Source organism: Fukomys damarensis, unplaced genomic scaffold (assembly GCF_012274545.1).
Source record: "Fukomys damarensis isolate Sample0158 unplaced genomic scaffold, DMR_v1.0_HiC HiC_scaffold_23, whole genome shotgun sequence".
Taxonomy (NCBI): domain Eukaryota; kingdom Metazoa; phylum Chordata; class Mammalia; order Rodentia; family Bathyergidae; genus Fukomys; species Fukomys damarensis.
Genome location: NW_022900935.1, coordinates 53,176,098 through 53,199,946, shown reverse-complemented (window position 1 = coordinate 53,199,946; position 23,849 = coordinate 53,176,098). Strand labels below are relative to the sequence as shown.

General features: G+C 37.8%; 1 protein-coding gene across 1 annotated transcript in view; it reads right to left on the bottom strand.

Moving 5' to 3' along the window:
- Positions 1-23,849, bottom strand: part of Gna13 (G protein subunit alpha 13) — a 39,538-nt gene that overhangs the window by 15,374 nt on the left and 315 nt on the right. Inside the window, exon 2 of the mRNA XM_010616822.2 lies at positions 21,462-21,708. Coding sequence (XP_010615124.1) covers positions 21,462-21,708 — 247 coding nt within the window. The remainder of the gene's footprint in view (positions 1-21,461; positions 21,709-23,849) is intronic.

Genomic DNA, 23,849 nt, shown 5'->3' with positions numbered 1-23,849 from the left:
TGATCAGAAGACCTGGTTCTAGCAACAAGACAGGCTCTGTTGTTCATAAAATTAATGAATACTGGTGGTTTCCAATTATATCTTTGAATTTTAAAACTGTGAGCTAGGAGGTGGAGGTGGGAGGATCACTGCAAGCTTGAGGCCAGCCTGGGCTACCTTGGGAATTCAAGGCCAGACTGAATTACATAGCAACACCTGTATCAAATTAAATAAATAAATCTAGGAAGGTCTGTGATCTACATTTCATAACAATTTTATAAAGTTGCATCTAAACTTGGATTGGCCTCAGTGTTGTCCACCATCCCTGAGAATCATTTGTTATAAACATTCTCTCTTTGCTTATAAAGACAAAATGGGTCAGAAGCCCTAAAATTTTAAGTTAAAGTACTAAGAACATGTTATTAAATTCAGTTATTAAAAAAATAACTTAGCAGTTTCCTTGCCCAGCTACTAGATAAATGACAGATATGTTCAATGCTCCCTTCCAGACAGCTGAAAAAACACAATTTCTAATGTACTACTTTAATGAAATATGGAATTTACACTGGATAGCCAAAGAATACAAAAGACATTATCTGCTTTTTAACAAGAACGTAATAAAAATATCTGTAGATTTATGTCATTAAGAAAAGGATGGTCTACTTATAAGAGTTATAAAGTAGAGATTTCAACTTCAAAGTCTGATTCATGCCTGAAGAATATAATTTTAAAGCCTATATTTCAAATATACCATAGCTTTTTAAGGCAAGACATACACATTCTGGAAAGAAATTTGGAAACATTTATCAAGACCTTCAAATGTGCTCCTCACTGTACTACTGGAACATACATGCAACCTTAATGGTGGTAGTGAAGTACTGCTGTTGGGTACAAAGCCACTCATTACTATTTTTATTTATTAAGATTCTAGACCAGGGATCAATCAAGAAACTATAGCCTGCAGGGCCAGTCTGGCCCACTGCCTGTTTTATATAGACCATTTCTAAATCACTAGGAAAAATATTTCATAACATGAAAATGATGTGAAATTCAAACATCAGTGTCCATAAACAAAACTGTAATGGAGCAGTGCCACGTTCACTGGCTTTGTGTCATCTAAGGCTGCTCTAACAGCAATGGGCAGAGGAGGCAGGTGCACATGTGGTGCTCTCACAGCTCTATGCCCCACTGCCCAGGGTAGTCTGACCCGCAAAGACACAGTTATACCTTGAGCCAGTATTGTCATACCATAATAATTTTTTTTTAAGTTACTAAAAGAAGAAACAAAAAAAAGAAAAAAGGGGGCCATGGATATAGTTCAGTGGCGCTGCACCTGTCTGGCAAGCTCAAGGTCTTGAGTCAATCCCCAGTATTGGGGGAGGGAAACGGGGGGGACAGACTTCCTCATGCTTTTAAGGTAAATGGAATGTAGGTAATTTTGATATCAACTTAGTTGGTTAAACATTGTTTCTTAGGCAATGACATTAAGCTAAAGAATACAATATATATACATTTCCAGACTAAGCACCCTTTACCATATTCTCACCACACAGAAAAGCAAGTTACAAAAGTCACAAAATTTAAAACAGAACATCAGAATTTCTTCACAAAAATAAAAAATGAGGGCCAGGGATTTAGCTCAGTGGTTCCACTAGTTCGATCCCTGGTACCAATCAATCAATCAATCAATCAATTTATATATTAAAAAAAAAAAGAGTGACTGCAACCAGTTTCCAAGTAGTTCATTTGCTAGCCAAGCCAGGAATGACATTACTGCTAGCAAACTAATTAACTCATGCTCAATTTCAGCAGCCAAAGAAGTAGTTCAGAGAAAAAAAGACTTCAGGAGAAAAGGTTTAAAGTGTTTAAAGCTGAAGACATCAAGAACAACCATCTACTGTCAGTTAAAAAGCAAGGTGAACAGTTTTGGCAATTTCCCTTGCCTCCTGAGTTTATCACCAATAGTGCTCAGTTGTGTTTCCCAAGGACCCAATGCCAAGTTTGATATGCCCAAAGAATCACCCTGCATGAGTGGTCAGCATGGAAGAACTACATGTGAGAATATTTTAAAGTACACTGAGAAAACACTAAATCAGTGCAACCTAAATTGGAATACTCTAGGGCAGTGGTGGCAAACCAGCAGCACACAGCCCGCAGCAAGCTGTTTGTATTGCGGAGAGCTCTAAAAGGTTCACCATTACTGCTCTAGGGATTTGCAACTGATGGTGGTAAAAACATGTGGAACAGAAGAAGGCTTAGCTGGACAAATACAAAAAGCTCATAAAAAGGGTTATTTACTCATTATCTATGAAGAGGTACTCTGGGGGAAACTGATTTTTTTCCCTAAACAACAGCACCCTTAACCACTATTGTTTCCAAAACACTGGTTTTGGAAAATAGCTCTGGGGAAGAGTTGATTCTATTTCTGAAGGAATTCAACTCAAAACTGTACGGCAAAACAGCCTTTATGATGAAGTTTATATCCTGGTAAAATCACTTCAACAACTAGTACTGTTTGCAACACCAAATTACTTATACTTTTTTTTGCTGCCAAAAATTAAGACAAGAACACTGACTGAGTCAGGAGAACTTGTGAGTTCAAGGCTAGCCTGGACTACACAGTGAGCCTGCTGGGGAAAAAAGTGGGGGGGGAGGGAGGGGGTTCAGGATGAGAGCTCCACACACAAATCTGCAACGGATATATATCCCAAACTCTAGCTATAATTCCAGCAGCACTTTTCAGATCTCAAAGTAAGTACAAAGAACATCTTACTTCAAAACCCACTGAACTATGCAAACAGTCTCCCCTTACCCTTCAAATGGATGTGATGAATCTATAATAACACAAAGAGGCAACACTGAGAAGAATCTAACATAATTCTACAAATGTCATCCACGCAGTAACTATGTAATTAAATCATGTGCTCATTTGGCAGTACCTGTGTATAAAGACATTTTCTTTCACTTTTTCTTTTTGTTAGTGCTAGTAACAGAGCCAAGGACCTCATGCTTACTACACAAACACTTTACCTCTATTCTAGAGACATTTTCTAGGATAAAATGTATCACTGAAGATCAGCATTAATGGAAGGACTTTTTTTTTTTTTTTTTTCAAGACAGGGTCTCCCTAAGTAGCCCAGGCTGGCCTCAAACTCAGGGTTCTCCTACCTCTGCCTCCTGAGTGCTGGAATTACAAGCATGTACGAACCAGTCTGCCTAGAGAAGAGCAAACGGGTGCAACTGATTAGGGAAATAAGGGGGCACTAAGCCCTGAAATTGAGGAGCAAAGTGCACTTCTCCACTTTCCCCTTAGTAAGGCCTGTATTACTAAAACTACACTTATTATTGAGTTTTATCAATAAAAAAAATCTGGAAATCTGTGTTCCCTCTTGTTAAATACTAATAACAATGTTCTTCATTTTGTCACTCAGCATGTCAAGCCTAAATTATAAGATCTGGCCCTTTAGAAGAAACAGTTTTTGGACTGCTATTCCATACCAATGATCTGTTATTATTTTTCTTTTTTTTCCCCTGGAGATGGGTTCTTGCTATCTTATCCAGGCAGGCCTCAAACTTCTGGGCTCAAGGAATTCGCTTGACTCAGCCTCCCAAATAGCTGGGACTACAGGCATGTGCCATCATGCCTGGCTTAGTCTAATGGTTTTTATTCCTGGCAGTTATTAAGACTGCCTAATATGCTCATTAAAAGTAAGATTCTCTGCTCTAAAATGAATCCACCAAGTCACAATCCTGAAACTCCAAGAAAAGCAATGGGATTCGGATGCACTTTACTCACACTTGAATTTTAACTGGGTGACATGGTACATGTCTACAGTCCCTGCCACTCAGGGGACTGAGGCAGGAGTATTGGAAGATAGAGACCAAACCGGGTAACTTAGTGAGACCTGGTCTCAAGAAATAAAATAAGAAAAGCTGAAATGTAACTCAGTGGTGGATCCAGCACGTGTGAGTTCCCAGGATTCAGTACAGGAACAATAGCAGTTATAAAGGATTTTATATTAATTTCATCCTTAGGGGCTGATTATATACCAAATTAGCTTTTGTAAAAACTTTGAAAAAATGCTGAGCTATTAAGAAACTAGATTAAAATTTTAATTTACTGAGTCAGGCCTTCCTTCCTAGATTGGGAATAAACAGTAAAATACAGTCAACTTCATTTTCCCTTTTAAAAAACTGATTTGGCATTTCAGATAACCATCATACTATTGAAGCTTATTTTCAAATATCTACCCCAGTCCACAGCCTTTAAGGTAATTCTGAGATTTTGTGGCTAAACATCAATAAACCTGGTACTCCAGATGTAAAACTGTTAAGGTGCCAAAGCACAAATGAGAAGTTATTAGACTGCTGATTATATCTTAGCAACAGGACTCTAAGGAACTTGAAACCTGAATTAAACTTACAAAATTAATCTGTTTCTGTAATAGTCACTTTCAGCTACCAAGTAAGACGTAAAAAAATAAGGATGTAACCTCTCTGATTCCCACCTTCCCCTGTGTTGTTCTGCTCTTATCTTTTTCTTCCAATGTGTATCCTGACCGCCACCTGCACTTTCCAGGGAGCTGCAGTCCCCTGCAGTCTCAAATCTAGTCTCCTCTCTGAATGATAATTTCCTTAAGGAGAAATAATATAGTTTTTATTTTTTAAAAATGAAGCAGGGTTATTGACAGGTCTAACACTGAGTTCACTGACAGAAATGTTAGGGCTGATGCAGACACTGAAAAATCACTGACATAATTCAGTTGTGCTGTTCCACCAAAAAGAGTGTATCCAGAACTACCTTCAATGGGAGAAAGGTGAGTCTCAATCATGAGGCTGAATGAGTGAGACAGCAGTTCAGGTCTGAATTCTCTGCACAGTTCTAATTGATCACACCATTATCTCTTTTTCTCTGTAAAACCATTTCTAACCATTTTGAATATTAGGATTCTTTAAGTATACCCTTGGCGGAAAATCTACTCCATAGGAAACTTACTAACCTGCCTTTAAGAGACCTGAAAGTAAGTTTTGGTAATGATTCACATTTGTATCACTAATAGTTTCAATTTTAAAAACATCTCCGACAAGTCTCATCTAAATAAAGATACTTTAGGATAATACTCCATGAGTACATTCTATGTGATATGTCTTTCCATCTAGCACGTATAGTTTTCAGCAAGAAACAAATGCTAAATATAAGGTATAAAATAGAAAAGTCTAGCCTTTAAAGCTTTTTAATGAGTCAAGAGTCTCCATTTTAACCTAAGAAAATGACTAGTAACAAAGAAGGTAATAGTTCTTATTAAAGACTCAATTTTCCACCCTGTTATTGTCTCATGTTCAGATGAAAATATGAAATATATCATGATATTGCTCCACCCACACTACCTAAAATCTAAGATTGCAACCTTAACTTGCACTTTCTAAAAGACAGTGAATACAAGACTAGCTTTGATTATATTTTAATAATTTTTCAATTGCTTGGAAAACTGTGAAGTGATAACAAAATTTAGAACCACCACAAATATTTAAAATAAACTAGCCCTTTATAATGGATTCTTTATCATTTCTCCCTTAAGTTTTATTTTAAAATAAAACATGACAAAGGACTGCTTGGGAAAGTCTCAGCAGGCAAGTGGATAGCTTTACACAGGGAAAGCCCATAAAACTCCGCTCTCACAGCTGGGCAGTGAAAAGTTTCATTTTTTATTTGATGTCCTTCAACATGCTATTCTTGCTTGGTTTTCACAAAGGGCCTATTTTATTGTTTCTTATCTTTGAGATTACTTTTTTTTGGTAAATGACTATTACTTCATTTTTCTCCAGGAAAAAAACCCAAGTAGCTGAGGTGATGCATAGTACATATTTTTAATAAGAACAACACTGTCATCTTTATCATGAACTCACGAAAAGTGCCAGCCTCATGCCTTTTTGCTGTTCATGAGAAGCAAGACAGAAGCTATTTTCCTTTGCTTGTTAAATATATCAAAATTAAGTAGACTCCAAGTGAATGCACTTTCAAATTTATTAACAGCATTTTCCATGTACATCAATAAAAACTTCCCAGTCAAAATCAGTCCCTTATAATATAAACTACTCAATCTGAAAACTTTTTCAAATTAAATCTTTCCAGATCAATCTAAGATAGTTTATAATAGCATAAGATCTCCCAAAGAATATTATCTGCATCTAGTTTAGACAAATATTGATTTCAATTGTTTGCTAGCACATAAGCTGTAAAATAAACAAGGGTACAATATTAAAAATAAGAAGGGCCGGGGATTTAGCTTAGAGGTCCCACTGCCTGCTTCACAAGCACAAGGACCTGAGTTCAATCCCCGGTACCACACACACACACACACACACACACACAGATTTCTGGAAACAACTAAGTTATTACTTGATTCTTTAAGCTGCCCTTTATTAGACATCACTAACAATTAGTAAATCCCACCTTATATCAGATTTTTCAGTTAGATTCATCATCAAAATAATTTATGGTGAATAATTTTTAACATCCCCCCGAGGTTAATGTAGGAGTTTTCTAGATTCTCACAGTTCCATCAGTCCGATTTTCACATAACACAAAATGTGTAACAGTTGTTTCTTACTATAAAAACCAAAAGCTGGGTGTGGTGGTGCACGCCTGTAATCCCAGCACCCCTGAGGCTGATGCAGAACTGCTATGAGTTCAAGGTCAGCCTGGACTATACAGTTGAGCTTGAGGCCAGCCTAAACTACACAGTGAGACCCTGTCTCAAAAAACCAAATGAAACCAAACCAAATCAACCAAAAAACACAAAAATGACCTTATTTATCCTAGAGAAATAGAGAAAAAAGTTTTAGCCATATGTCTAATAGCCATTTATAAATACATATGCATCTTTTACAAGATATTCAATTTTATCATCTTATGAAAATAAAAGTGCACACAGGTGTGGTGGCGCACGCCCATAATCCCAGCACTTGGGAGGCTGAGGCAGGAGGATTGCTGTGAGTTCGAGACCAACCTGGGCTACACAGTGAGTTGCAGGGCAATCTGAACTACATAGTAAGACCCTGTCTTAAAAAAACAAAAACAAAAACAAAAAAAAGAAAAGTGCAAACTTTAAACAGTGAGGAAGGTGTATCATACTGGAGGTGGGCTAGTGACATTACAAGTTACCTTTTAGCAGCATCACATTCTATTCCTAACAATTTCCCATTTCAGTCAAAAATCTGCATCCATTTCTAAAGAACTGCTCACTAGTCCTCTGAGAAAATCAGCTCCAGGAAATGGTAACGGTGCAACGGTGAATGTGCAGGACAGAAGGCTGTACAGAAGAGCTTATTTCAACATCGAATATCACATTCAAATACTGGACGGACATACACCAAAATGTCAACAAAGATGCCTTGGAGTGGTGCTATAGCGGCTAACTGAATGACGTTTTTCAATGTTTTAAAATGTAAACTTAAAAAAAAGTTATTTTGAATTCTGGTGCCCATAAGTCATTTCCTGAAAGCACACACATACACACAAACCACTTTTCTACTCTTCAGTTTTCACTTATTACCATAAAGCTTAGCCTTGAAAAAGTCCTCAATGTTAAAATACAGTTTTTAAAAAGAGCCAATCTTACACAATCCCAAGAACATATAAAATTTTTTTTAGCTTATTCAGAACTAGAACTCTTTTTTTTTTTTAGGTACTGGGTATTGAACTCAGGACACTGCGATTAAGAGGCAGGTGGCAGCATTACTGAGCTAAATCCTGACCCCCAGAACTAGAACTCTTCAGTAGTAAATTATTTGATTCTCAAAAATGAATGACCTCAATAAAAAATAGTTTTCTAAAACAAAAAATACTTCACACAGTTTCAACTCCCATGCTATCTACAACAGACAGTTTTATGAGTTCTTCCTAATACCCCGAGTCCTCATGAACACACACCAGCTGCAAAGTTCTGCTCTGACTATGTACTACCACACCCCACAACTCAAACATGACGATCGACACTAACTAATGAAGTAATCACACAACAGGTGAGAGGAAACCCCAGATCACTTTATTCTGGCTTAGTGTTCAATCCATTATCCCAAACTCTCATCAGCATAAAGGTCCCACCCCTCTCACAAGGAGCATTAATTACCTTCCTCACCTCACTCCCCAATCAGTCATGTCAAACAGCAAAGCAATGCAACCTGCAAATACTTCTAAATAATACTATATGTGAAAATTGGCTCAAAATTTATTTTGTTATTACAAGAAGCAGGAAAGTATGGCACTGAGCATCACACAGGACTCCTACACCTGAGTTTGCATTCTGACTTCAGCACAAAGCTAGCTGTGCCTGAACCTCTATGTGTCCTTAATCCCTGTTGACCAGTGCTTCCCGTACCAAATGAAGTGAGCAAGGCTACGTGCTTTTGCAGGTCCTTGTGAGGTTAATAAAGACTTTATGATTCTGCAAACAGAGTAAACAACAGCATATCATCCAACACTACTACACTGGGAGCCCTGCTTAAGTTAGCTAGACAGGTAATTCAGATGAGTTCTGGCTCCTGTACTCAACATATATGGATTTTTTCCCCTTGTCATTATTCCCTAAACAATAAAATCTAACAACTTTATATAGCATTTACATCGTATTACATATTGGTTATCTGGAGATAATAATAATATATGGAAGGATATGCATGGGAGGATGTTCATTAACTGTTGGTAATCTAGAGGTTATATGCAAATACTACAGTTTCTTATGAGACTTGAGCAGCCACAGATTCTGGTATCCTGGGGTTTCGGTACTAATTCCCTGTGGATATTGAGGAATAGGTGTACCAACTGAAAAGCTCTTCTGTATTTACTTAAGAGATCAACAATATCGTTAAACGATATTTAACTTTCCTTAGAGTGAGTCAAAGAAACCGATGAAAATAAATGCAATGTTCTCTCGAACTTTAAAGAGGTCTGAAAAACCACAACCTGCTAAGCCAAGTGGCTGGAAGTACTGCAAAAGGGAAATGAGAATAGTAAGCTTGACTTCAATTGAATCTTCTCTACTTCCTCACCGCTTTTCTCAGCCAGTCTGGCCTCCCCCTCCGCCTCATCACACCACCTGCCAGTCAGCCTACATGAACCTCTTGCTCCCCAAATCAGGGGAGACACCACTCTTTACTCAACAGACCCATCTGTAGCACATGGCACTGTTGACCACATTTTTATTCTTGAAACACTCTCCTGGCTTCCAAGACTTGACATATTTCTAGATTTCTCTTTTTGGTCATTTCTGCTAGCATCTTCATCTCTGAAAATTTTCAAAAGACAGGAAGGCTCCTTAAGAAAGAGCTCCAATCTTTTTCTCTTGGTACACCCTTTCCCTATATGCATTATATAGACTTTATGTACCACTTAGAAAAAAAAATAACTCCTAAATTTCTATCTCTAGACCAAAACTCTGTCCTGGACTCCAGACTCAAACTGTCTTCTTGATATCTCCACCTGTTTTCACTCAACCTAATACGTTCAAACTATACTTAATATATTCTCTCTCAAAGTTTACTGCCACAAAGGCCTCCAGTTCCACAAAAAGCACCAGCACCCACATAGCTGTTAAAAGCCAGAAACCCAAGTCATTCATAACATACACCTTTCACCCTTGCCTTATCTATCAGAACCCTGTGATTTTCCTTACAAAACAGCCTTGAATCCATTTTCTTCTCTTCATCTCTCCTGCTACCACATGATGACAAGACACTCAACCTGATAGTCTCTTACCTTTGGGTCCCGGTAGCAACCCAGACAGGCCCTGGCACCAAGGCGTTCCCCACTTTCCTCCAAGTTCCACACAACAGTCAGAGCGATCTTGCCTAGAATCTTTTAGTTACTTCCAAAGGCATTCAGGGAAACCTCAAGTTTCTCAAAGCAGGCTATAGGCCTGTTAGCTACAGGCTGCTGCCCACCTCCTGCCAGGTCAAAATCCTTCATGCTCTACCCTCATGGGCCCTGGTTGCGGTAGCTTTTCTGAACTCACACATGGTATTTCTTTCTTCCTCCTTGCCTGGCTGATACTTTCTTATCTACAGGGTCTTAACCAAAATGCAACCTTCTCAGACCAAGCTCTCGGTCTCTTGTTGCTTTCTTCTTCAGAGCACTGATCACATACATAATTACACGCTTGTATGCCTATTTATTGTAGGTTCCTCCAACTAGCATCTAAGACTGATGCAGAAATGACTTTCAGTTGGTTTACCAGCAGCCTGCAAAGAGAGGCTGGTCTCATCAATTGATGTTCAAGAGCATGTGACTATGCGGATGCAGGCAACTACCCAGAAATCGTTACCAGACCAGGTCTCCCATAATCTGCTACCAAGGGCTTTCCTGCCCTCACGCTACTTTTTATATTCCAGGAGAAAACAATTCAGATTATTATGCAATTGGATAATTTTAAAGTAACATTCTAAGCCTTAATACTTGCACAAAGAACATAATTACATTAAAAAAATCATTTGGACAAACATGGTCTTACTGAAATACATTTCTACAGAATGAAGCTTTGAACCAACAATTTACTCCAGGCATGGCTCGGGCACAGGTCATTTCAATCAGTTGACTCTTATTTGCACAAGATACACTCGTATGTCTGTTTTATACTGACTATTTTTTGCATACTTTTTAATTTAGAGTGTTGTATTTGCCTTTGATGTTTCTAGTGAAATCTAATAACTTTGGGTTATTTTACCAATTTGTGTTCTTTTTATATGTGAAAAATAACCTATAATTTTGTGCTATAATCGGTAAAGTATATTAGATATAATTTTCGTACTTCTCCAAGCTCAGTGCTGTTCTGTTACAATACAAAACAGACACGTTTGGGACACTGAGACTGAACAGGAAGGAAGTGCCAAAAGACCTGCAAAAGAGAAATCTGAAGAAGGGAGAACTAACATATCAGAGAGGAAAAGTTATGAAATGGAAAGACAAAAAAGGGAGGTCCATCCTGTCAACTACTCATGATACAGAAATGTTAAAACAATAAAAAAAAACTAAAAAAATTCTAATAGTGTTCAATGATTATAATGCTGTAAGTGGTGTCGACAGAGTTGACCAACAACTAACAAGCTATGCTGTGATCAAAAAGCAAGGAAAAGCTGGATGAGGTGGTGCACACCTACAATCCCAGCACTTGGGAGGCTGAGGCAGGAAGACTGCCACAAGTTCGAGGCCAGCCTGTGTAACAGAGTTCCAGGGCAGCCTGAACCTGTGAGACCCTGTCTCAAAAAAAAGGGCAAGGAAAAAATACTATGAAATATTTATGTAACCTTCTGTATCAAATAATATGGAACTTATTTGTTATTTATTCAAAATAAGGGGGAGTTCAAAAGTCATTACAATTTAGATTAGGTCTAACAGATCAAATAATTGAAAAATGCAGTACAGCAAAATGCCAACCAAGACATCCATCACTGACGTCATCACCATTAGTTTAGTGGGCAGACATCTTATTAAAATCATGCTCCCCTAGGGCCGGGGATTTAGCTCAGCGGTTCGGTGGCCTGTCTTGCAAGCACAAGGACCCGAGTTCAATCACGGGTACCAAAAAAAAAAAAAAAAACCAAAACCAAAAACAAAAACAAAAACAAAACGAAACAAAAAAATCATGCCCCCGTAGAAAAAAAAGGAAAAGCCAACACAACAGTGTTAAATGTGTTAAGGAAATACATTAATTCAAAAATAATTCAGAAAGAGATGAAATGCTACTATCCAGATTGTAGTGCTGGGTTATTGAATGTTTTAAAATATACCATATGCAGAAAAATTTAACAGACGTGTCATTTATATTTCCTGTTATACAAATTAATAAAAAAAGCAAGTTTTGGTCATCCTGTATTTAAATAACTGGACTGGTAAGTGGTTAAATAAAACTCCTTTTTCAAAAGAAACACATCATATATTAAGACCAAATGTGTAAAACAATACAAGGGAAATGTTGGCTTTTACTAAACTGTAATACGAACCTTAAAATTGATTCATTTAACCATAACATACCATCATTAAAAAGTCAAGAAAAAAGCTGGGTATGGTAGCAAATGCCTGTAATCCTAGCACTTGGGAAGCTGAGGCAGGAGAATCCTAGCAAATCTGAGGCTAATGTGGGCTACACAGTGAGACCCTGACTCAAAAAAAAAATAAAACAAAACAAAACAAAAAAAAAGAGCAAGCATAACTCATCTGTTGTAGCCTAGAATTGAAATGCTGGTAATCTACAAGGTTTAAAGTCCCTATCATATTTTAAGGCTATAGCAAATAAGGACACTTTTACTGCAAAAATAGTAATTGGATAACAGCTAAAAATAGCGTATCATTTGCACTGCAATGTTTTTAACTAAATTGGCTAAAATACATAATTCTTTTTTTTTTTTTTTAAACAGGGTTTTGCTACGGTGCCCAGGCTGGCCTCAAACTCCTGGGCTCAAGCAATCCTTTTGCCCCAGCCTTCCTAGAAGCTGAGACTAAAGGCCCTGGCCAGCTATCCTGGTTTACATTCATCCTGTTTTAAAATTTCCATCAGGGGGGCTGGGGATTTAGCTCAGTGCTTCCGCTGCCTGCTTCGCAAGCACAAGGACCCAAGATTGATCCCTGGTATTAAAAAAAAATATTTTTTTTCTTATTAGGATAAATAGTATTTGTAGCTTCATATTTAAATAGATTTATAAAAATCAATACAATGAATTTAGAGACCATCTTACATTTGAACAGCAATTTTATTTGTCTAAAGTATATTCGTGTACATCTTCCCATATGTCAGGCCACAGCAGAATTGGCCTGGCAATAACCTACCTGTGATTCTGGTAACCAGGAAAATCTAGGGCAACCGCTCATTGCTAGTAGCTTCCCTGAGTTCTTCTTTTACTTAATATCAATGAATAGATACCATCAAACTACTTATTGTGGGACCTAAATAGAAACTACATGTTCATGTAAGATGATGGATTTTCTATGTATAGTAACTTCCACTGAGCCAATCTGCCCTACTTAACAAAAAATAATTTTAAAAAAAGTTACCCAAAGAGTAGGAAAAGAGTAATCAAGGTATTAAAAAGAAAATCAAAAAGTCCTTCACTCTATTCACTATTTCAATTCTTTAACTTTTCTAGAAGGGCTAAAATAGAAGTGAAATGTCCTTTTACAAGTTAAATAAATATTTACATATTTGGCTCCAAAAACCCAAAGACACTGCTATACCTTTTTGGGGGCAAAGCAGTATAGAAGAGTTTTGTTTGTTGGCCAACACTGTTTCTTAAATGCTAAAATCAAGTGGTTTTTTTATTTTCCTGTAGGGTAGCATATCTGAAATTTATTTTGCTCTCTGGAAAAGAGTAGAAATTATTGGTTGGACTAATGTTGTTTACTTGGTTTTATAAAAAAATGGCGAGAAGCTTGGAGAGTTCACAAAAAAAAGCAATATGCGACCTTAAGAAATCATTATGTATTTTACAAACATTACAAACTTTTTTAACCCTGGAAATGAAGGCCAAATACCCTCTTAACCTGAGTGCTCATCAGGCCTCTGCCAATTCACAGGCAGGGAAATGGCAGAAAGGGAAAGAGCAGATACAGGTGTGCAGTGCAGAGGTGCCAGCCCTGGGACAGAGGAGGAGGAGAGCAAAGGAAAGTGCACTCATTGGGAGGGGCAGGGCACCTGGGCCCAGGCCTTCAGGAAGAAAGCAAGGATCTGTCCGATTATGGCTGCACAACTAAAGCACTCAGGAACACAATCCTGAAATGATTATAATTCTGGCTAGACATCTCTGAAATGCGAAAGATCAATAGTGGTCAGTTTCACTACACATCTATATACTACTTCATTATTTTTAAAGCATTTTAATTTTCATTATAGATTGAGCATCTAAAATTTTAAAAACCTGAAATGCCTCGAAATCCAAAGCTTTTTAGTGCTGACGTGATGCCGCAAGTGGAAAATTCTGTACCTGACATAACGAGGGCAGGTCACTGTCAAGACACAGGAACACCAGAAATATTATGAGATTACCATCGGCTATGTGTATAAAGGTGTATACAAAACAAATGAATTCCATGTTTATACCTGGGTCCCATCCCCAAGGTATCTCATTTAGAATAAAGGATACTCAATCCATATTAAATTTTATTCTTTAGAACAGTAGATTTGCATTTAAAACACATTTAGAAATATAAATATAGATTAGCTATAAAGATAGACTTACTATATATAAAATGATGTTTGTTTAAAAAGGCACTGTAATGAAATAAGCCAGGCCTGGTGGTACACCCCAGTAATCCCAGCACTTGGACAGGTTGAAGGAGAATTGCAAATTCAAGCCCAGTCTAGCAATTTAGCACAAGCCTGTTTCAAAACAGAAAACAAAAAAGGGCTGGGAATATAGCTCAGTATGAAGGATGGGGTCAATCTCCAGCAACAAACTACAAAAAAAGAACCACTTCACAAAACTTCAATATGAAAATCAAGCAAAGTGATATTAAAAGGCAACAGGAACCAATGTAGCAACCAATACATCGTCTCTCTTTGATATGTGATTGTCTTAAATAAAATATAGGGTGTGACAAATATGTAAGTCATACATTCTAGGTTATTCAGAATTCAAGGTTTTTATATACTGGTAATCAAGTTCAGAGAGTGAACAAATCAAAGCTTACAGTGCTTTTTTACTGAGTGCTTTCTTTTTTATTAAGCTATTCATGTGCATATGCATATTAGGACCATTAATAACTAATTCGGTACCGGCTATGTCATCATATATGCCAGGTACTGTGCTAAGGGCATTAGCTCTACATGGATCATCTCATATAATCCTCATAACAACTAGTAGTAGTAAATTCATTAGCAGTCCTCATTTTACACTCAGAAACAGAACTTCAGACAGGCTCAGGGACTCACCCAAGCTCAACAGTAACTGGTAGCCAGCACACAAATTCTAGTTGGCTGCTTGTTGCACTTTTATCCCAGAACACAATGGAAAAATCACACCAAATTTTAAGGTGATCATACTAAAACCATATATAAAAACATAATATATATAACAAAATGAAACTTGAAAGTGGTTACTTTAAAATTTGTATGGAAAATAAGTTATAAAAACTCCAAACATATAGCAGAACCATGTACATAGTTCTTACTACTTCAGCCAAAAAAGCCAAATAAAACAATGAAGAGTAATTCTACCAAAGTACTCTGCAGGCTAGATGAGGATGAAAAATTCACTCAACACACTGACTTGAAAATCTTTTTGATTCATGTTTTCAAAAGAAGAACAATTAAATGTGAAAGATTAACAACGACCATCATTGCTACAGATCAGTAACTTTGGCCAAGTCCATGAAAGTCCAGCTCTCAAAACAAAACTATTTCCTCAATCCCTATCAGCCCATTCTAATGCTGCTTTTGTTCACGTGCTATAATCTTCTGAAAAAAGGGCCTCTTGTAAAAAAGGCTCACAATATAGACCACGGGTGGCGAACCTATGGCATGTGCAGCGGGCTGTTTGTTATCCCTGAAGCTCCAAAAGGTTCGCCATCACTACTGCAGACAAAGGTTAATAGGTGCAGTTAGGGAATAAAATGAGGTACTTCCAGGCAATAAAAACCACTGCACTCATTGAGACACACACATTTTTTAAAAGTAGGTTGTTGCTAACTGAAAAATGTGTGACAAACCGCAATCTGAAGTACTCATAAGCAATTATGAAAACTGTGACATAATTACATGAGAAGCACTTCAAGTGAGTTCATAAAAATAAGTGTTCTACTATCCCATCCCCTAAAACAAAAGCAAATCTGTGCAATTACATACAGGATAGGTGCTGATTTCCAAATGACACTTCCCTGGAAAAATGTACAGCTAACTGGTTGCCATTAAACTTCTACTTTTCAAGGGCCAGGGATTTAGCTCAGCGGTTCGGTGGCCTGCCTTGCAAGCTCAAGGACCCGAGTTCGATCCCCGGTACCAAAAAAAAAACAAAAACTTCTACTTTTCAGAAAATAAAAACCATGTGCACTGATGAGTATCAGCTCTGCATCCCTACAAGAGTGAACTTTCAAAGGGGAAGATTCAACCTGAGACTTTACCAAGGCTAAAAATAGATAAGATAAACTCCACTGAGTAGATTTACTATTAAATGTCATTTAAGACTATTTCTATCCTAACTACTGTATAGGTCAGTTAACAAAGTAAAAAAGGAATCGTACAAGTAAGTTCATAACATACAATTATATGACTATTACTGAAAAACTAAATATCCTTAATAAACTGCTAGACCTTAATAGGGAGACACTAATTGAGTGTGTGGGTGGGGGTTAGAAAAGGCTGAGGATAAAAGGACAGAAGAATAACCCACAGAGACAATGCTTAAGTGCTTGCAAGTGTTATGGACCAGGAACCAGCAGACTGTTGTTCTAGTATATACTGTACTAACATTGAAGGAGTCTATGCCTCAATTTATTGGTTGACTGAATGTGGTGTTGGAAATTTAGTTCAAGGCCTTGTGCATGCTTGACAAGTTTTCTACTACTGAGCCACACCCCTAGCTCATGGTTTTTTTAATCCACATGGTAGGGCTTTGAAAAGTATAAAGCAATGTTTACTATTATAAACATTACAGGTTGAAGGGAGGGTGGGGACAAGGGGAAAAAAATGAGAACCAAGACCTGTCCTGTAAAGGTACAAGATCCCAGTAATGAATGTAACTGTACTGTCTACCTAGAATGTACCAATAAATTAAATTAAAAAAAAAAAAACATTACAGGTACTGAGCAGTGATCATAGTTATCAACACTGTAAATTAATTTTCTGAAGAAACTGGTACTTGTTTGGGGATAATATCAGTAGATACCCCAACTTGGCTGCTGCCTAATTTGTGAAAGACAAACAAGGAACACTTAATCTTTAAGACTGTTATGTTTTTCTTTAAAGTAAGCTCACAAACCTTTTCTCCTGGATTAGGTCCACAGTCTAGGCGAAGAGTCCTGAAACTACTAGCTTTCATAACAAAACTATTTCCTTGCTCCATCTTTTCATTGTTTAATAAACATTTTCAAAGCAGCATAAATTACTGCACTACTAGCTTTGCTTATCATAAAGGCAATACTGCACAGCATTCTACAGTCCCTCTTTAGCCTAAAGAGCCCATGTAACTCACAGCTAAATTTCCATCAAAAAAAAGAAAGAAAAGAAAAACATCAACATAATACATCAAGTGATTATGTCTGTTTATGCATGCACACACATGCATGCAAACACACACACACACACACACCCCTTCGCAAAGTTGTATTAAAACGATATGCTCATGCCAAAGCATACTTTAAAAGGATGGGTTTCCAAGATAAAACTGGATAAAATGTAAACACTGTGACATCTGATCAAATTCTCCAAAAGGAATTGTACCTATAGATACCTGAACTTTAAATCTCTACTATTGCCAATGTTATACACAATCCTTGGCTAAATTGAAAGATTCTACCCTATCTGGAAAATCAGTAGACACCCAACAGGTTTTAGTAACTAGAAGTCAATCTTTGTTTGCTCTTTAGTTAAAAACAAATAAACAACAACAACAAAACAAATTCTCCAATAGAAACATGATATTTTACAACTGAAAATCAGTAATTGATTCATTTTTTAAAGCAAATTCCAATTAATATTTAAAAAAGAAAAATTATGCTGATTCTATTACATATCATAGAGCAAATAAAAATATTTTAGCCAAGAGAAGTTTTTGAGTTCTGTAACTTCAGAAGCTAAATATTTACTTTATTAAACAGACTGAGGGGAGACGCCACTATCTTCATGAATAAACTACCTTAACAGCTTGGAGAAGATACATCTTGAGCGAAAACTGTCCATTTGAGTAAGAAAATGAAGTCTAACTAAAGTACCTCGATTAACAAAATAGTTTTGGTTTCAGGAACTGTAAAGACAGGCCGGCCGTTACAGGAAACTGTATTAATGCTGACAATGTTAAACTGTTTACAGAAACTAGGAAGTTGTGGGGTGTTCCTTCCACTGTCACACACACTGTCTTGTCCTACACGACCAGCACTGGTTATACTCCTCAAAAAGCAACTGTAAACCAAAAACAGTTGGCAGTGACTCCCAGCCATTTTGTTTGTTTGATCCACATTGCCAATCACTGTATATCCAGCCAATTATTGGCCTCATATTTCTTTAGTCACCAAGTTATCAAATTCCCTGTCAAGTGAGAAGTTTTTTTGAAGAAAAGGTAGCTCATTAGTGCAGTGGCAAGCCTGAATGTACAAGCAAAAGTAGGGTATTACAAATATTTAATCCAACTTTAAGAAAGACGACCTTTTAAGATATATTACCCTCACTGTGCTAGTTTACACGTAGAAAGGTACCCTGAGATTTAACAAGACCATGAATCTTATATTTTCCTTTTCAACAGTAAGCTACTTACTTTGCCCACAATGGAACTAACCAGAAAAGGAAATGTTTGCCTTTGGGAACTTGCAAAAGAAATTATTCACGTTTCTATCTAAAGTTGTTACTAAGAAATGAACGGCCTTCTGAGGTATCACTACCTAGCCCTTGTCCAAAACACTGATTGAAGGGCAGTCAGTCACTCATGCAAAATGCAAGATATGGAAACCTTAAAAACCGCCAGTATTTGTTTTCAAATTTTAATTTGCATCAAGGAGTTTAAAAAGTCAATCATTAGTTGAAACAAAAAGACTTAATTTCAGTTACTATGTCTGCTAACTCCTCCCATTTTCCAATATTTCTCTATCCAAAACTCAAACATATGCATTGTTAAATATAATTGAAAAACAAAAATTTTACGAAAACACACTATGGTTATATAACACAAAGATTTCCCATTTCCAATGTTATATAACACAAAGATTTCCCATTTCCAAAAAAAAAAAAAAAAATCAACAAATTAGCGTTCGGGAATACAGTAACTTATATTTCCCAGAAGAAACAATGAGAATTTTTCTCTTTTTTTTCCAGAAGACATTTTGTAGTCCAGAATGTCTAAAGGATTGAAGGCATAAAGTTAAGAGCCAGTCCTTACACTACTGGAAGAGAAAAAGGCAAAGCACACCAAGGCAAGCTTCCATGTTAATGAGGAGCCAAACAGGAAAGAAACTCTAATGCACAGGCAGGCTAACAAGTTAGCACACTTGGGAGACCACAGGGCACAAACGCATTGAGTCTGCATCTGAGGCTGAGGAAGCTCCAGACACAGCCCTAAGGCATGGGTGAGGAGAGGGGTAGGAGAAAACTTATCCAAACCACCTACGGCTGTGTTGCTAAAAAGTAGAGTCCCATCTCAGATTCCTGAGCTAGATCCTCACGTGAAGGAAATTTGGGAATCTGCTCATTTTAATAAGCATTCCAGTCAAATCTGATGCAAGGGACCCATGGACCACATTTAATCACATAAAAATGTGATTACTGCTCCAAGGGTAAGATCTAATGAAGAGAATATGATAAAGGAAAATCTTGACAGAGATACTACATGAAGAGAGCTATGGAGGCAAAAAAATCAGGGCATGTGGGGATTAAAAGGTTAGAGGAAATATCCAATAGCCTAATGGAATATTGTTGGAATCACCACGTCAACCACCACAGAGAAGCCAGAGAGTGAAATCGTTAGTTCAACTTAATAATCAAGCACCTACTATATGTACCAAGTACCATAAACAATGCCTACATACACCCAGGAGGAGAAAAAAAATCCCCATCACCAGTTTAAAATTAGATCTTGTCCTGTTCCTCTTTCCCTGTCTCTCCACTTTTTATCAAAAAGAAAGTATTTCTGAACTTTCCTTTTCAAGCCTTTGAGAACTTGTGCCTTGAAGCATTAAGTGGCTCATGCCAAGAACGCGGAGGTACTTATCCTGAGTAGTTTTACCTATTTGCTCCTAATGAAGAAAGAAATACTTAGGGATCTTGTCTCAATACTGATGACCCCTGATGGGAGGCCAAGTTGTGAAAGCCCAGATTTTTAAAAATTTCAGATTAAATGGATGCAGGGTAAATACAGAACTTTCCCACAGGGAACTTTCAGGTACACAGATGTTCGCTCTTATTCATTTACTATGTACTGGATGCTTACTATAAATGGCTCTTTCCTTCCCTACATTTGCAAAGATGAGTAACAGCTTGAGGCGCAAAGTGTGGTCTGTTGAGAAAAATGAACTAAGAAGAATAAGCAACACCTATAAACTGGAGGGATGATGCACAAAAATGAGAAGAGACATGGGAAGGAACTCAGCCAGGCAGGTCCACCACAGCTAACATAACGATACTGACCAAAGATCAAAAACCAACCAGAACTCTGGGAATTAGATGCAAGTCACTTATAGCACATTATCAGTTGCTAGTAATATATACATACAAAAGCCATGATTCGGAGAAAATAAAGATTAAAATGTTAAAAAAAAAAAAAAAAAGATACCATGATCACTTTTCCAGAACTCTGAATAGTCAAGACTGCTTCTGAGCACAAAGACTTCTGGCTGTGCATCCTAGCGTAGCCACACCCATAAATGTGGATCACTTTAATGTCAGTGACAACATCAAGTAACTTCCTGAGACTCTACTTTTAACTGTTACTTTATTTTAATCCTATTACAGTGGCACACTTCAATCTGAACTACCTCCAAATTGCATATACACTAGATTGCTATCATTGATAGAACCTTTCTGGTCTTTGGCAAATAAAAAACCCAGAATACAATCAGTCACAATTTAATTATAAAAAACACCTGACTAAAAATCTGTCTCTTATTATTTTTGTATACTTAAACCTGTAATGATCAAATTATTTCTTTTCCATCCTTTTTTTTTCCAATTCTGTGTAAGGGTTAAGAATTTTATAGTTAGTCTTGTTCAAAACTAAGGATAAAAGTAAGTATAAAACAGAATCTGTTTCCCATATGAAACAGCGGTACAACAAAAGAAACTAGTATTTTGTATTTAAATAAGGAACATTTTATAAGATTTGTTAAGGAGCCTTAAAAAACACAAAATGCGAAGAAAAAACTATATTTAGCCTTAAACATTAAAGATTATAATCTGTTTCAATTTAATCTGTAACATGAAATGATTAAGTAGTATGCTTAAACAAACAGGTTCAGTTACTGAACTCTTACTCCAAGAAAAAAAGATCAATTTCTGTAGGATGAATACTGTTACTCTGGTTAGGAGAAATTAATTCCAATAAAAGAACAAAATTAAAAGTGCCAAAGAAATAATCATTAACCTAACTTTCAAAAAGGAAAAATGATCAACAGTAATAGCTTCATTAAATCTATGCCGTTTACTCGCTTAGGAAAAGCTCACACAGCAATACAAATATCTAAGAGGACAATTTTGGATAAATACACTATATTGTGGAAGTCAGTCAAAAAGTGTGCTAACTCATATTTTTCAATGCCATTAAAACAAAATCACATTTTAAAAGGGCAAACATCTTACCAGCTGGAATTCTCGACGCCGGTCATAGGCATTCTGTATGCCGCTGTCTGCCCACAGGGCTCTTATAGCAGGAAGATATTGTAAAAAAACCCCAGTTTCCACCATTCCTTTTGCAGCCATGGGAGCCCGGGTGTCAAAGGCCATCAACTTATCTCCATGGAACTGGTTGTCATCATCTCCCCAAGGAATATGAAGCTTCTCTCGGGCATCTACCAGCACCCTCATACCTTTGTTTAAAAAAAAAGTGTGGAAGAGTCATTAGATATTATCGTGAACTTTTATTCCAGCATTACTGTGTTAAATTTTAAACTACGCAGACCCATCTCCTCCAAAAACAGAGACAGATATCAAAGCTCCCTTATCATTAAAAAATAAAGTGCCCACCATGTTAAAACTGGAACCGTGAAAAACAAATACTATTAAAACAATTGTTCTTTCTGAAAAATTTTAACTTGTTGCAATTCATAAAATAATTTCTGGGGTAAAAGGTGGTTAAAACCAACCTAGGGGGGAAAACGTCCTACCGCCTAACCCAATACCCAGGCTCTGAAGACAACCAAGACTGCCTAAAAGACAATTACTGATGGAACACCAAGAAACACCTAACTGTGTTCAGTTTGTTCACACAGCAACCTAGCCTCAATACCAAGTCTTCTAAAAATACATTCAAGGTTCAAAAACTTCTCCCAGATCAAGCTTCAAATCAGTGTAAGTAAGTGACAGGATGGGCTTACATTTCCCTAAATGGGAGGAGGACCAACTGAAAAATGACAGGAAAAGATTCCAATTCACAGAGGTTAGCTCAAAACCGCAGTATTTGTATCACTAAACTGTTACTTTAGGCCCCTGTTAACATTCTATTAGGAAGTCATTTGTTTGGATAATTGGAAAACCAATTTCCTGTCAATTTTCTGATCATGCCAGCTCAACATGCTGGATGGCTAATGCCTTACTTCATCTCACAACAAGGTTCAAAGCAGGTCATACTCAGGACCCCAGTGTACCTGAACCTGGCTCACCATTAACAAGTTGACTCTATTCATTGATGTCATTCTGAAAGTTCAACTACACTAGGGGATATAAAGTATCTTCAATTAAGGACTGGAAAAGCAGAGCCTGAGCCTTCAAAGAGACTTTAATTCGCTTTGTGCTAAATGTGAAGGCAGGCCAAATACAACAGTCTTTTACAGGTTAACTGCAGAGGTACTAGGGCTGGGAGCTGGCAGGTGTCGGGCCTACTGTCCTTGTGATTGGCCCAAAATGTTCCCCCGCGGGCAGTTTTTCTCTACTCAAAATGGGAGGGGGGGTGACACTGTTTGAAAAGATCTGTAAACCCCTAGATAACACGCTCGGCAAATAAAGCAAGAAGAATCTTGACGCACATCAAGTACCAAGTAGCTATACTTCAACTTTGCCAAGTAGAGAACACCTGAGACTATGAAAGCCAAGAACTGACTCCTACATCACATGATAAAACCATCTTTCCCATTCCTTTGAACGCCTGAGAATAAAGACCTTGAATATTGTTCACTTAAGAATGATATTTCATTTTAAAAATACTATCAAAACAGGGAGTAGAGCTTATTAGCCAACCCAACACTGACTCACTGACTCCACCTGTAGAAGAGGATCCATATCACTTTCAGGCCAAAGGGTCTTCATACTACCAAGCAATTTCATTTAAAAAAAAATGTGTGGGAATTTTTTGCCTGCCCCCAGCAAAAAAAAAAAAAAAAGAGAGAGAGAGAAAGAAAATAAAGTGGTGATTATAGATAAGCATCCTTTAACACTAAGGCTAAAAACCGCTCCTGCTAACCTTTTTTAGAGTAACAGTATGGGTCCACCCTTTCCCGAGGCCAGTACCTTAAACTTGACAACCTGAAATTTCATACCCTTACCCCCAAAGGTACTGCTCTACGCTCTTGACGAGGCTCAGCAAAAGTTTCTTCCTTGCATTGGTTCCAGAACTCCCTTGCCCAGGAGGCGGCCAAGCAAACTAAGAGTTGGGAGCAACCCGACCTTGTGACTCGGGTCACCCACCAAGGACGGCGAGGTTGGGGCTGGGGGCACTGGGGTCCAAGGGTCAAGGGCTGTTTTCTGATCTCCCGCCTAGTCCGCAAGGAAGAGAGCAAGAGAGATCACCCCGCACCCCGAAACGCCCGGCTCGGCTCACTTCCCTCTCCGAGGGGGCGAGGCCCGCAGCGGGGTATGCAGTTGGCCGTGACCCCCACCAGGGCAGAAAGGGAGAAAGAGGGGCACCCCCAGGGACCCTCTCTGGGGGCGGGGGACAAGGGTACCCCAGGTGGGCAGGACCGGAGCCCCGGGCGCGCCCCCCTTCCCGCCCGTCCACCCGCCCGACCCAGTCCTGTCCTCCGCCAGGGACAGGGA